This window comes from Drosophila sechellia, chromosome X (assembly GCF_004382195.2).
Source record: "Drosophila sechellia strain sech25 chromosome X, ASM438219v1, whole genome shotgun sequence".
Taxonomy (NCBI): Eukaryota; Metazoa; Arthropoda; class Insecta; order Diptera; family Drosophilidae; genus Drosophila; species Drosophila sechellia.
The window spans coordinates 7,899,148-7,912,156 of NC_045954.1; the positions used below are offsets into that span (position 1 = coordinate 7,899,148).

At 47.0% G+C, this 13,009-nt stretch overlaps 4 protein-coding genes across 5 annotated transcripts; 2 read left to right on the forward strand and 2 right to left on the reverse strand.

Moving 5' to 3' along the window:
* The first annotated feature begins 167 nt into the window (after positions 1-167).
* Positions 168-1,596, forward strand: LOC6620180 (acidic phospholipase A2 PA4). The gene is made up of 2 exons (XM_002044355.2): positions 168-916; positions 1,132-1,596. The coding sequence occupies exon 1, from the start codon at positions 251-253 to the stop codon at positions 905-907; it is 657 nt and encodes a 218-aa protein (XP_002044391.1). The 5' UTR covers positions 168-250; the 3' UTR covers positions 908-916; positions 1,132-1,596.
* Positions 1,597-2,447: 851 nt separating this feature from the next.
* Positions 2,448-4,046, forward strand: LOC6620181. Its single transcript, XM_002044356.2, has 2 exons — positions 2,448-2,771; positions 2,837-4,046. The coding sequence occupies exons 1-2, from the start codon at positions 2,632-2,634 to the stop codon at positions 3,906-3,908; spliced, it is 1,212 nt and encodes a 403-aa protein (XP_002044392.2). The 5' UTR covers positions 2,448-2,631; the 3' UTR covers positions 3,909-4,046.
* Positions 4,037-6,299, reverse strand: LOC6620182 (E3 ubiquitin-protein ligase MARCH5). Its single transcript, XM_002044357.2, has one exon. The coding sequence runs from the start codon at positions 5,096-5,098 to the stop codon at positions 4,121-4,123; it is 978 nt and encodes a 325-aa protein (XP_002044393.1). The 5' UTR covers positions 5,099-6,299; the 3' UTR covers positions 4,037-4,120.
* Positions 6,300-10,844: 4,545 nt separating this feature from the next.
* On the reverse strand, positions 10,845-12,688 carry LOC6620183 (odorant receptor 7a). Of its 2 annotated transcripts, none has more exons than XM_032726632.1 (2): positions 11,487-12,688; positions 10,845-11,031 (listed from the first exon to the last, which is right to left on the reverse strand). In XM_032726632.1, the coding sequence occupies exons 1-2, from the start codon at positions 12,660-12,662 to the stop codon at positions 11,017-11,019; spliced, it is 1,191 nt and encodes a 396-aa protein (XP_032582523.1). In that variant the 5' UTR covers positions 12,663-12,688; the 3' UTR covers positions 10,845-11,016. The 2 variants fall into 2 exon arrangements, with proteins under 2 accessions (XP_032582523.1, XP_002044394.1); XM_002044358.2 differs by lacking the exon at positions 10,845-11,031 and adding an exon at positions 11,046-11,287 and having other exon boundaries at positions 11,487-12,687.
* Positions 12,689-13,009: the final 321 nt, after the last annotated feature.

Here is a 13,009-nt window from a genome sequence, read left to right on the forward strand (position 1 = left end):
GTTATTTTACAGATAATAGTAATTAAATGCAAAACCATTACTTGTATAGTTTATTTGGTTGTTGGAAGCTGATAGCGCGTATACAACATAGCCTGCGCAGATGCAGGCCAGTGTGAACACGCTCGTTTCGTTTGGCGGCGGTGGGCGAGCATATAAAAGGGCAGTGTTTTTCGGATTGGCGAGCAATCAGTTACGGGCACCGTACGCTGAAAAAAGGAAACCAGAAAGAAAACAGACACAACTCAACACGATGTGGATCGCGAACGAACGCACTATCTGCGCACTGATGCCACTGGTGATTTTGGCGACCTGGCAGCTGTGCCTTGTTCCCGGGACGGATGCCAAGCACTTGGCCATCAGATTGCGCGACCCTCAAAGCGAAATCGAATCGGAAACTGTGCCCCTAGCCCATGTCCACAGCCACAGCCACAGCCAAGCGCGCGAGAGTGGCGTTCGCGCTGCTGCAGTGCATCGTCGGGAGCGGCGGCAACTCTCCGATTGGCTAATTGCGCCCAACACGCGGTGGTGCGGACGCGGCAACCTGGCCAATGGAACGTACAACGATCTGGGCGGCGCTTCAAAGGCGGACAAGTGCTGCCGGAAGCACGACCACTGCAAAATGTGGATCGATGGCATGTCGAATCGCTATGATCTCTTCAACTACCGACCGTACACGCTGTCCCACTGCAGCTGTGATCTGCGGTTCCGCACGTGCCTGAAGATGGCCGGCGACGAGGATGCGAACGCCATCGGAAAGCTCTTCTTCAATGTCGTGCAGACGCAGTGTTTCGGCCTGAAGTCCGAGACCGTGTGCGTTCAGCGGGGCGGTTCCGGAAAGGAGTCCGATCCGTGCCTCAAGGAGGAGGTGCGTCACAAGGCCTTCCTGCGCGACAACAAGCGGTTCTAAGAGTGCTAGGTGGGTAGAGCTACCACTTATGATAAAGCTTTCAAAGGAAGAATGATGTGGTTATTCTATTTTATTGCATATATCGTTACGCTTTGCATTTTAATTGGAAAATAGTTTAGCTATCATTCCTAGAATACCACTCATAGAGGTCTATCCTTTCACAATAAACCAATGATATGGTGCTAAGTTTGAGTAACAATATGATTTTCTTTCCCTATTTCCAGTTGGCCTACGACGACCGGCAGGAATTTGTGTATCCCAATGTCGCCTGTCCGCAAAAGGAGCTAACCAAACATACCGCCACATAGTGCTGCAATTGAGTTTGAAACTCAATGGGAGAGCATGGCAAAACACCATCATCATCCGTACTCAGATGAATAGATTGTGGAAGGAGGAGGAGGAGAAAAGGAGAGACAGCCAGAGACAACCCGTCAATGTATTAAGCTATATACCAACATATTTATATGACTGTCAAGTGCTATTATAATGCGTAGTAGTCGATACGATGTACTAACACACCTAGTTGTAGTCACTCAATCTAGTTTAGGCCGACGAATCGATAACAGGCTGCCAGAAAACCAAGTTTTTTTTAAAAACTAGCTGTAGACCCCGTAGATACCCTATAAACCACTGTGCGTAATTAGTTGTAGGCGTAGTAACTTAATAAATGAAATTTCCAAAGAGTAAAATTTCATTTTGTTTGTGATTGTATTGTGCAAATACGAGCTCCATAATCCGACAATCCAGCAATCCATCCATCCATCTATCCGCTGTGGAATGTCGTACTTTGCACTGGGCACTCGGTATCAGCATCCCATCCATCCAGCCATAGTATACGCGTATGTCTGGACTGTGATCGCCGCATTGACGTAGCCATTGCCCATCTAGATGACCCGGCGACCCAGGGATCGTGCGCTCGCCTCTCAATTGGCTACCACTTCTAGGTCAGATGCGTCATGTTGGTGGCGTCTGCGAGCTCGAGAAGGATCCATGGATTAGTTCAAGTCCAAGGTGCATGTTTATGTGATGACTGGGATTTAAATCCCAATATTTGATCATGATGACAGTAAAGTTTTCCCAGGCCTTTTTGTTTGGTGTAGTTAAGCTAGCACTGGGAGGTCTAGTTCAAGAGAGTCCAGCATTATAATCAGCATTCAGCATTCCCAGCGTGACGCAATTAAATATAAATAAATATTTGTATTATTATTATACACTCTTGATTGATTGGCGGTTTACAACAGAGGGGCCCGTCTGTTTTGGAGCTTGTAAATGCTTCCTGCCAGTTGGCTTCAATGTCATCGCATCGCATCCCATCGTAATCGTAGCTTTCGTTTTTTTCGCGTAGAATCGACTTTGGTTCGAGTACGCATACTCGTAGTACAACAGTGCGTATACACAATACATTTGGATTGTTCTGCGCAAGCAGCTTATTTGTTGATTTCGCAAATAGTTACGTCACGAAAATTGTTGTCGATTTGCAAATGGAAAGTGATGTTCTTACGCAATGGGGAAATTAGAAATTAATAACAATATTATTAATAATAATAATTGTAATCATGCGTGTTTTCCCATTTCAAAAACACTCAACATTGCATCAAAGTAGCTCTCCGTTGAGTTTTCAGAGTTTTCGAAACTATATTTGCTTTGTCAAAATTTTAAGAAGAGTTAGAGCGATATTTTAGATTTATTTGGCATTGTGTTGCACGCGAAAATCGCTGCCGAACATGGACACAACCATGCCCATGGGCATGGTGCCCAACAGTCTCAATCCGATCCTCAATCCTCGACCCCTGCCGATACTCGTTACCAAGCCCAGGTCCAAACTCCAACCGGATGAGCCACACGATGGCGTTTTAGCCTTTAAGTAAGCATTGCTTTCGTCAATGTCCGATGCCCAGTCTCACTGACTTCCCACCATCTCATCCTAAGAAAAGTACCTCCGCCGGTATCCTCACGTCCCATTCCGCTCCAGCGGGCAATGTCTGAGGTTCGGGACGCGCTGCGAGCTCAGCCCCAGGCCAGTGACATTAGCCTGTTGATCTTCGCGGCGGCGGCCAGCAGTGTGGAGCACGAGAGGACCCTTATTCCGGTACCGCCGCAATTCCAGGCGGCTCCTGGCTCCGGCTGCCAAGTGGATCGACTGCGTCACGCCGTTGCCGACAATTGGCCCTCCTGTCGCATCATGTTGGACTGCCCCAGTACCGACGAGCAGTATGCCGCCTTGATGCCGAACGATGTGGACGCCCTGCATCTGCTGCACTGGATCCTGGTGGCCACGCCCGCGTCGCCCACTCTGCGCCGTATGTCGGGATTGCATTTGCGGCGACTTTGCCGCTTCCTGGGCCTGGCACGCCCCACCTTGGAGCCCGGCCACCTGCTGAGCATCAGCTATGAGCGGAATGTTCAGCGGCTGGGGGATCCCAGTCCAAGGCCAAGGTCCAGTTACGCCTATCTGGGCTTGCCCTTTCAGTACCTATATCGTTTCCTGGCCACTGGACGCCTGGAGCATCCGCCAGGTGTAGCCATTCGTTTGTATGCCCAACCGGAAACAGCCTTGGTTCACTGCGACGAGCTGAGCTCGCAGCCGCAGGAGCAGCATGTCCAGTCGGAGGAGCAATCCTCCAGCCAATCCAGCGCAGAGAGGGAGCAGTCTGGAAGCCCAAGCTCGCTGTGCTGGCGGAACTCCACACTGACTGCACCGCAAAGGGCACTGGTCATATGCGAACTGCCCTCGGAGTTGGACGAATCCATTGCCCATTCGCCGGAGAAGCACTTCCTCGAGTACTTTGTGCAGGAATCGCTGTCCCTGCGACCCTGCTATCTGCTCCTCTTCGACGAGGCGGTGGCCTCCAACATAATGTTCGCCTGGCCGGGCAAATGCATCGAGCTGGAGCATCCGGGTCCTTCGATGGTCCAAAGATCGCGTATCGGTATCTTGAATATCGTCCGGAATCTGGGCAACCGGTTGGGAGCGGTTAGGCGGGCTTTAGCCGCCATTTAGATTTCTGGCCAAGGACACTGATCCCGGCCAGGTGCCGTCTGTCTGTTTAATGTCCTGGACATGTCGACTCCGGCGAACTGGAGCAATTTAATGTTTTGGAATTTCTCAAACAATTGTTAATAAATATTTGGCAACTAACACTAATTTATTGATTTTTGGCCATTCAGTGGATAGTTGTTTAACTAATGAGCGCCTGCAGCTTCCAGATGCCTTCATCGCCACCGGGATTGATGGTTGATACGATTGAGAGGAGTGTAGTCCATGACAAATCTTTGGCGCCTCTGTTGGTACTGCGAATGGCTAAGATAGATACTGGCCAATCCCTTGATGGCCACAAAGGTCAGTCCGCCCAGGAGGATGCTGAGTAACTTGTTCTCTTCGTAGATCCGGCCGTAGAGCTTCTGGCCCAGCACCACCGAGATGGTGGGCAGACTTAGGGCAATGCAGAAGCTGGTGGCGGCGCGTCCCAGTTGCTCCGTTGCCAAGTTACCGCCAATTAGGCCATCCGAGACCGGATGCTCGCGCTCCAGCTCATCGAAGTACTCATCGCTCAGCGGAGCACCGGGCAGGGGTAGACCCACAGCATCCAGTTGCTCGGCGGGAATGGTGCGACGATTGCGCCGCCGCAGCCAACGGATCACACAGTCCTCCCAGCGCACCAACCTGCTGAGAAGTAGGAGCGTCGGCACCGAAGGCAGCATAATCATCAGCAGCGAGGGATCCTCTTGGAGCAGCTTCATGCCCGTGTCATTGCCGGCCAGTTCGAGCAAGGTGAGTGCTCCGTAGATCACAGCGGAGAAGTAAACGGTGGCCGCCAGGATGCCCATCAGAACACTGGGACACATACGCTCGCAGCACTTGTCCAGTCGCTCCAGCATGGCATCGAAGCGGCAAAGTGGCGGCATCACTATAATGTACTCCGTGCGGCATTGGGTGCACGTCACGGGGACACCCGGCGACATCATCTCCTTCTCATCGATCCAGCGACTCAGGCAGGCCTCGTGCACCCACTTATTGGTGCCGCGACAGCGACACGGATGCACCCAATCCCGTCGGCGGTGATCCTCATCGCCCCTCAGGCAAATCCAGCACATCCTGTCATCCGCGGGATTGCCGGATGGCGGTTCCAATCCGCTTCGCAAACGGCTTAGCCGACTGTGAAACGGTAATTGCATAAATTGACGGCTCATGGTGATGGTGATGTTTTGGGCGATGACAACGATGACCACTGAGGATCCAGGTATCCAATCTCCAGGCGGAGCAAGTGAAATTTTGTTCCAGCGCCGGAAGGTGGCAACTTGGCTTTTGTATACCTGCCTTTATATACCCTAAATTCCAAGGTTCCTGATTTCCCTGGTACTCGAATAATTTTTGTGATTTAACTACACTTTTACAACTTTTAGTTTTTGAAACACACCGATTTCTTAAACTTAACAATTTTTGAAATATTCTATATGATTATTTCTCTAATATTTGGTAATTCCGATCAATTGCTTAATCCTAAATTATATCATATGATACAAAAACCACACCATCAAGTTTCAGATATATCTTCCCTAAATTTTCGATTATATTTATATGTTTATAAAGTTAAGAACTCGATTTTGAGGCATTTTTCGAGTGCATTCCCTGCGGCCTACTTTTTATTTGTAGGTGGTTTACTTTCGGCGAATGTGGCACATGCCAAAAGGAAAACCTGTTGGCCCACAAAGTGAAAATAGGCGAAGGCCAAGAGCAAGAGTAACCACCACAAACTGGATCTGCGGGATCTGGATGCAAATGCAAGTTTGCCTCCTTTTTTCTTCCCCAAACATGTGAAACTTAAGTAAAGCACTTACCATCCCGATGATCCTCTGATGGCAATGTATCTTATGGATGGAAATCAGGAGCAGGAGCAGGAGCAGCACTGGCCACTAATCACTGAACATAAAACATAGTTTTCACACACATTTCCGACGAAAGAAACTTCGCGACGGTCCGAAAAATAAGCAGAACCTGTCGACTCGAGAGCAGAAGAACATTTGGCCAGCCTCGAATATCTGCAGCTTGGCCAGAATTTGAGAGCCAGACTGGGAAAGCCAGCCTTTCCATTCCACTTTTCCACTTTGGCCACCAGCTACACGCAGAAAAACTTGACTGCAATCTAAGATAAAAAGTAGTTATAACTAATTTTAAAATATAACTATATACATATATTCCAAGCAACGTTTATATATATGATTCAAGGTATGTAAACAGTAACATACATATTTTTCGCTGAGTGCACAGGCCAACGGTAAAGCACAACAAAGTGCGGCCACCACTACGAATTGGGCCAGAAATCGGTGGCCAAGTGGATCTGGCATGAAGGTGGCGACGCAGAGGAGGCCACACCGCTCCTGACAGGTGCTTCGCCTTTTTTTTTTTTTTTTTTTTTTAATTTTTTTATTATTTATTGAATCTTCCCTTTGTGTTAAGAGACTAACAATAAGTGTTCAAATCTTAATCTAACTTAATTAACTTTCACTTAGTGATAGTTTTTTTTTTTTTTTTTTTTTTTTTTTTTTTTTTCATTAATGCCCTAATAAGTTTATTGCTGGGCTGGGAGGTCGTTGCGGTGCAGCCGGCTTTGACTGCATACTCGGATTAGTTTTCTTGCGAGGGGATTTGTATGGGTGGTCAGCTTTTCGTTATACTTCGTTTTTTTCTCAGCTATTACTTCGATTACTAATTTGATTTTTAGGTCTCTGTGTATGTTTTCGTTTCGAAGGTACCACGGCGCTCCAGTGATAATTCTCAGAATTCTTGTCTGTGCTCGCTGAATAATGTCTATGTTACTTCTGGATGCGTTGCCCCACAGCTCGGAGCCATAAGTCCAGATAGGTTTTAAGACGGAGTTGTATAGAAGAGCTTTGAACTCCAGACTAAGTGGAGAGCGAGCATTTATGAGCCAGTGGAGGTTCCTTGCTTTAAGTTTTAGATGTTTCGATTTGGCTTCTATATGTTTGCGCCAAGTGAGCCGCCTGTCCAGATGAACTCCCAGATATGTTACCTCGTCGGCTTGTGGAATGCATATGTTATTCAAGAAACATATACAGGGTGTATAAGATTGGACCCAGTACACTGCCTTGCGGCACTCCAGCTTCGATTGCGCAATCGCGTGAAGTGCTTGTATCGCATCTTATTGCAAACACTCTGTTATATAGGTATGACTTCAGTAGCTTATGTGTGTTTTGGGGCAACAGCTTGATTATTTTAAACAAAAGTCCATCGAGCCACACTCTGTCAAATGCCTGCGCGACGTCTAGAAAAATGGCTGTGCAGTATTCTCGATGTTCAAAAGCAGTACGAATTTCTGACGTGATTCGGTTGACCTGTTCGATGGTTCCATGTTTTTCTCTAAAGCCAAATTGATGTGTTGGAAGTGTGTTGTTTATTCTAAGATGAGGGCTAATCCGAAGGAGTAGCATTTTTTCAAACAGCTTTGAAAGACATGTTAATAAGCTTATCGGTCTATATGATGATGGCTGCGTTTTATCTTTTCCTGGCTTTGGAATCATTACTATGGTCGACTTTTTCCATTTTTGAGGGAAGTATCCAAGCTTGGCGATTGCGTTGAACAACAGGCAGATGTGAAGAATAGCACACTTTGGGAGTTCGATGAGCATTCTTGGAGTTATTAGGTCGTAGCCAGGCGATTTTCTTGGGTTCAGTTGCTCTTTGATAACCTTTGCTAGTTCACATGGTCGGAATTCAAAGGGTTCTTGAGGATCTAGATTGGCTGCTATTAAAGGAGGGAGAATAAATGTGTTGGTAGAGGGATTTGGTCGGAATACATTTTGTAAATGGTCAGCGAAAGCACTGGCTCTTTCTTCATCACTTCGAAACCAAGTGCCAGAGGGACTTCGGAGTGGCATAATTGGCGCTATTGGAGTCTTTAGGTTTCTGTGAGCTCTCCAAAGAGGGTACTTAGTGCTGGTGGGAGAGAGTTGCTCGATATATGAACGTTGGCTGTTTTTTTCCTCTTGTTTGAGAGCATTGGTAAGCCTGCGTGTGGCTATCTTAAGCATGTGCTTAGTAATTGGTGATCTATTAGACTGCCAATCCCTTCGTAGGCGTCGTTTATCTAATACCAGCCGCTCGATTTCGCGATTAGTTTTGATGTAGTTTGGTTTTGCATACGTCACTGGCGGGGTTGAAGCCTTTGCAGCCGAGACTAAAATGTTTTCAAGAGTTTCCGTTGACTTGTCTATATCCTCCTTTGAAGATAATGCCGTCGTTAGTTCTATGTGTGAACAGACATACTTTTGATACCTTGGCCAGTTTGTTCTAAAATTTGTGAGTCTATACGGTGGGTCGACGATGTGGGGGCGAGTTAGCATATTTAGAAAAACAGGTGAGTGATCTGATGATAAATCTGCTAGTGCTTCGGCGGTGACCATGTTGCGGGGGACATGTTTAGTAATTGCAAAATCGATCAGGTCTGGGATTTTTCTTGGGTCTGCTGGCCAGTATGTAGGCTTACCCGGGGATACATAGTCTAGCTTGTTTTCTGGCTTCGTAAGCGCATTGTACAATTGCTTACCCTTTGGCGACACAAGTCGAGATCCCCAATGGGTGTGCTTGGCGTTATAGTCACCCGCTGCGATGAACCTGTCACCTAGTGTGTTAAAGAATTCCATGAATTGATCCTCAGAGATTGGAAAGCGCGGTGGGCAGTAGACTGCGGCTAGAGTCGTTGAACCATTGTTGAGTTGTAAGGCTATGGACGTAGATTGTAAGTAGTTTTTGTCAAAATTGTTTAAGTGGTGGTGTTTTATGCGATTTCTGATGAGTATTCCAGTGCCTCCATGAGCTTTACCATCTGGATGATTTGTACCATAGAACAAGTATCCTGGTATATGAAAATTGTTTTTATTTGTGAGGTGCGTTTCTGATAGTAGCATTACGTCGATGTTTTTTTCGTAAATGAACTGTGTGAGCTCTTGTGTATGCCGTGAAACGCCATTTGCGTTCCACAGAGATATCCGTAGGGAAGCCATTATGGGGATTTTGAAGATACAAGAAGTTGAATCAGGATATTTTGGTTTTTCATGAGCTCTTGCAAAGTATTTTGCATGAACGTCATGAAGTCTTTCATGCTTTGCTGTAGGGATAGCATCATAGCTTCGATGCCACTTTGTTGTGTTTGTTGGATGTTTGTCGGTGTATGTTCGGAATGAGCAGTTCTTGTCGGTGGGGCGGGCACTTCTAGTCCGGATTTTAGGGCGCTAGCGAAAGAAATTGTTGGAGTAGTGTTTGGGACAGTTAGGGGTGGTTGAAGAATCGGTTGCGGTGAGTAGAAATTGACTTTGTTGTATGTATGTGCTGTGGCAATACGTTTGTTTAGGCGGCTCTTCAATTCTTTGTACACCACACAGCCTCTGTAGTTTGCAGTATGTTTTTCCCCGCAGTTACTGCATTTCTTCACAGACTTATCGTCCTTGTTTTTGGGGCAGTTTGCGGTAGTATGAGGTTCGCTACAGACAACACATACGGACTTAAGGGTGCAGTATGCCTTGGTGTGGCCGTATTCTTGGCAATTAGTACATTGAACTGGATTGATACGTTTGTGCGGCTCCTCCACGGTGATCCTCCGATGTAGCAAGTACTGTAAATTGTATATTGGGTGCACTTCGTTTTTCTTTAGTGCCTGGAGCTCTGGTTCGAGTTCTATTTTGAATAGTGGCTGCGGAACTTTGTCTTTGTTTAAAATATTAATAGCTGTCTTTGCAGAAAAGTTTTTGGCCTTCAGAGCCTCAATTATCTCAGCTGGTGTCACTGTTGCTTCAATGCCCTTAAGTACTACCTGTAGCCCTTTGCAACTTTTTAATTGGTATGTGTAGTAGTTTTTACCAGCATCATTTAGGTATTTAGTCACTATACGGTGGTCTGCTTCTGTTTGGATCTGTAGTTTTATTTCATGAATATTTCCTTTTTTAAGTGGGATAATGTGGAACTTGCTGTCACCAATCAAAGCAACGAGTTTATTTACAAGTGCATTTGTACTTTGTTCTCGTATGAAAATTGGTGGAGGCCTGGTCTTTTTTGGCTCCCCTACCGTTTTTTCGTTGGGTTGTTCGGTCGCAGAATCAGCCAAGATAGCATATCGGTTTGAATTATTTACTGCAGAGTTTTCATTGCCGTTGTTGGTTCGATTGATTTTGGGTTGATTACCTGCCTTATTGTTTTGAGGGCTGAGCTTTCTCTTGATTTGGATGTAGCGATCCATGCCAGTCTGCACAGTCGAAATCGACTTCTGCTTTTGTTTTGATTCTTCTTTACGTGCATTATTGTTGTTGCAAACGGTCAGTGCTGCTGAATTATTTACAGCTGGCACAGCGATAATTAGTTGGGCCGCTGACGAAGTTGATGTTGTGGCAGTTGCCAGTGAGGTCACTGCACTCGTTATTGCAGTGTTACAGTTACCCGGGACGGTCGTTTGGCGCTGCGAGAGGAGCGGGGTAGGAGAGGCGGTCTCTTCGCTCCACGACTTGTGAGCCGAAGCAGGCAGAGAGGGAGAGCAAGAACGCGGTCTGTCGTTCGCTGAGGGCAAAAGTTTCGAGTTAGTTGAAAGTGAGGGTGCTCGATCACCGATTTGCGGTGAGACGAAAGAAAAGTATGCATTGTTGCGTTGTAAAGAGAGCCGGCGCTCGTCTTGTTCACATTGTCGCTGAGAACGTATGTCGTTTTGATTCATTGTTCTAAGTCCACATATAACAATTACCAGAACAATATGGAATAATTATTTATTTTAGTAAATAATTACTATAGTCAATAATTGTTAGTTGTGCAAACTGCACTTTACACTTTGTGTTTAACTTTCACTATACTGTTGTAGTTTTTAGAACTTGCTATTCGTAGCTTGAAAGAAACACGTCTCCACCCGAAGACTGTGGAATGTCGACTGTGCTTCGCCTTGGAATGCAAAAAACTGGACGAGGATTGGGATGGTGGATCGGGGTCCGGGGTCCGGGGTTCGGGGTTCGGGGTTCGGGGATGGAGGTGCGCCAATGCGATTCGGTGGTTAGCAGGCTTCTGTTCTGCCCGATTAGCGATCATTATCGATTTCACTTGTAATTCGGATATATCAGCAGGGAATACACTGCAAAAAACAAATTGGCACATCGTGTTCTAATTTATTGCTTACAATAAAGTGCGTATCATAATGGAATGGAAAATCAAGCTACAGTTGGGATTTAAAATCCCCAAAACTATGGCATCCTATAGATGCGAAATTCGATAGATTATATATATCTCAGTGCATCAAAGATAAATGGTCTTCAATTCGTCCTGTTGAATCGCTCGCCGAGATTCATCCCCTTGATTAGCGTGTAGAGCGAAAACGAGAACTTTGCTATCTAAAGATACGAGGAAAATATTATTAATATATAGAGAAAGATCTATAAACTAATTCTAAAGATATGAAACTTGGTATGTGGTTTGTTTTTGGAAAAAGAAAGGGTATGCCCTCAGTTGGTAATCCTCTAACTCTTAAACTAAGATTGTTATTCATAACTAATCATCTAAATATAGTTACTAATAGTAGAGCGGACTTACACTGAAGTAGGTGGCCAGATTGATGGGGAACAGCTTCATGGCGGTCAGCGTGATGGGCTGCTGGGCGCGATGGAGATAGTAGAGCAGCATCTTGCGGAACCGGGCACTCTGGCCCAGCCACTGGCACTGGAAGATGGCCAGGGCGAGCTTCTCGTTGTCCAGCATCAGCGAGGTGGCCTGGTAGCAACATGGAGCCGTCTGCAGGGTCACCGCCATCAGGTAGATGATCGATGCGATCTTCGTGTTCGTATTGGCGAAGATGAAGATGTTGATCATGGTGGTGCCCATGATGGCGGCGGTGATCAGGAACTGAACGAATATGGTCCGCGAGATGACGGGACTAATGCAGCCGAGCAGCTGCAGCATCGTCTGGTGATCCACAATGCAGCGCTGCAGTTCCGCGCATTGCTCCTCCTGCCGCCGCTCATCCGGACAGATCTCCATTTGGCCACTCTCATCCCTGCCCAGCTTCTCCACCCGCCTGGCCAGCAATTGCACCTGGATCCGGACCACATACAGATAGATAACGGCGTACACATCATCGCTGGCCTGGTGCAGGCACGTCCAGTTCATGATGAGGAACTCGATCCAGGCCTGGATGCAGAACTGCAACTGCGAACGCTGCCAATCCAGGCCAGGCAAATAGAGGGCATAGGGCGGTTGGCCCAGCAGGTAGGCGCATACAAACGTCGAGGAGGAGTAGATGGCATAGCAGATCTGGTAGAACCACACCAGATAGTTGCAGAACCTCACCGCATCGAGGATCAACTGGAACTCCTCCTGATCCCTGCACCGCGCATCCAAGGCGGCCAGATGGTGCTCCGCTCTGCGCAGCAATGGCAAATTCCAGGCCAGTGCCACAATCTTGGCCGGCAGAATGACCGCATCGATGGCCACCTGGGCGGAGGTCAGCACCTGTGTGATCTCCATGCCGCCCATGTACCGATAGCTGATCACAAAGAACGTGGGCACCAGCAGCAGTTGCCACACGTACATGACCACCGAGAAGCAGCCGTAGATGCGCCGCCATGTGCTGCTCGTGGTGGGGCGACTGCCATCCGGTGCCTGCATGCCCAGGGCATAGAAGCAGTTGAAGAGATTCCTAAACGCTCGCCGGGATTCGGGCACTTCCTCCTCCTTTTCCGCCTTCGTTGCCACGCGAGTGCTCACCGCCATGGCTGATGGACTTTTGAGGCCTGGGAATATTCGAATGGCCTCTTTTATAGGCTGCCCAATTAAAAGTTGACCCTCATTTCGATTCGATTCGTCTCGTTACCTTCTTTTTCTATAAAAAATAGTTTTTTATTTTCGCATTTTGGTCTCTGAATGATTTAAATGAATCGTCAATTTTTAATTGCTAATTTGTACATAACATAAGTCACAAGCAGCATTTTGTTATTGCATATTTGTGAGTCCTTTTCGCCCCTCCCCCAACCCTTTCAACCCTTTTAACCCATTCCAACCCCACCAGAATCGAACTTTTCAATTCGATTTGAATTCAATTTCGTCCGCTTGCTAATTCG

What these genes read in the sequence shown, in the direction of transcription:
- LOC6620180 (XM_002044355.2), top strand. Translation starts at nt 251, where the DNA reads ATGTGGATCGCGAACGAACGCACTATCTGCGCACTGATGCCACTGGTG.
- LOC6620181 (XM_002044356.2), top strand. Translation starts at nt 2,632, where the DNA reads ATGGACACAACCATGCCCATGGGCATGGTGCCCAACAGTCTCAATCCG. An exon ending in GATGGCGTTTTAGCCTTTAA is followed by an intron (nt 2,772 to 2,836) that starts GTAAGCATTGCT and finishes TCTCATCCTAAG; the next exon opens with AAAAGTACCTCCGCCGGTAT.
- LOC6620182 (XM_002044357.2), bottom strand. Translation starts at nt 5,098, where the DNA reads ATGAGCCGTCAATTTATGCAATTACCGTTTCACAGTCGGCTAAGCCGT.
- LOC6620183 (XM_002044358.2), bottom strand. Translation starts at nt 12,662, where the DNA reads ATGGCGGTGAGCACTCGCGTGGCAACGAAGGCGGAAAAGGAGGAGGAA. An exon ending in ATCTGGCCACCTACTTCAGT is followed by an intron (nt 11,288 to 11,486) that starts GTAAGTCCGCTC and finishes TCGTATCTTTAG; the next exon opens with ATAGCAAAGTTCTCGTTTTC.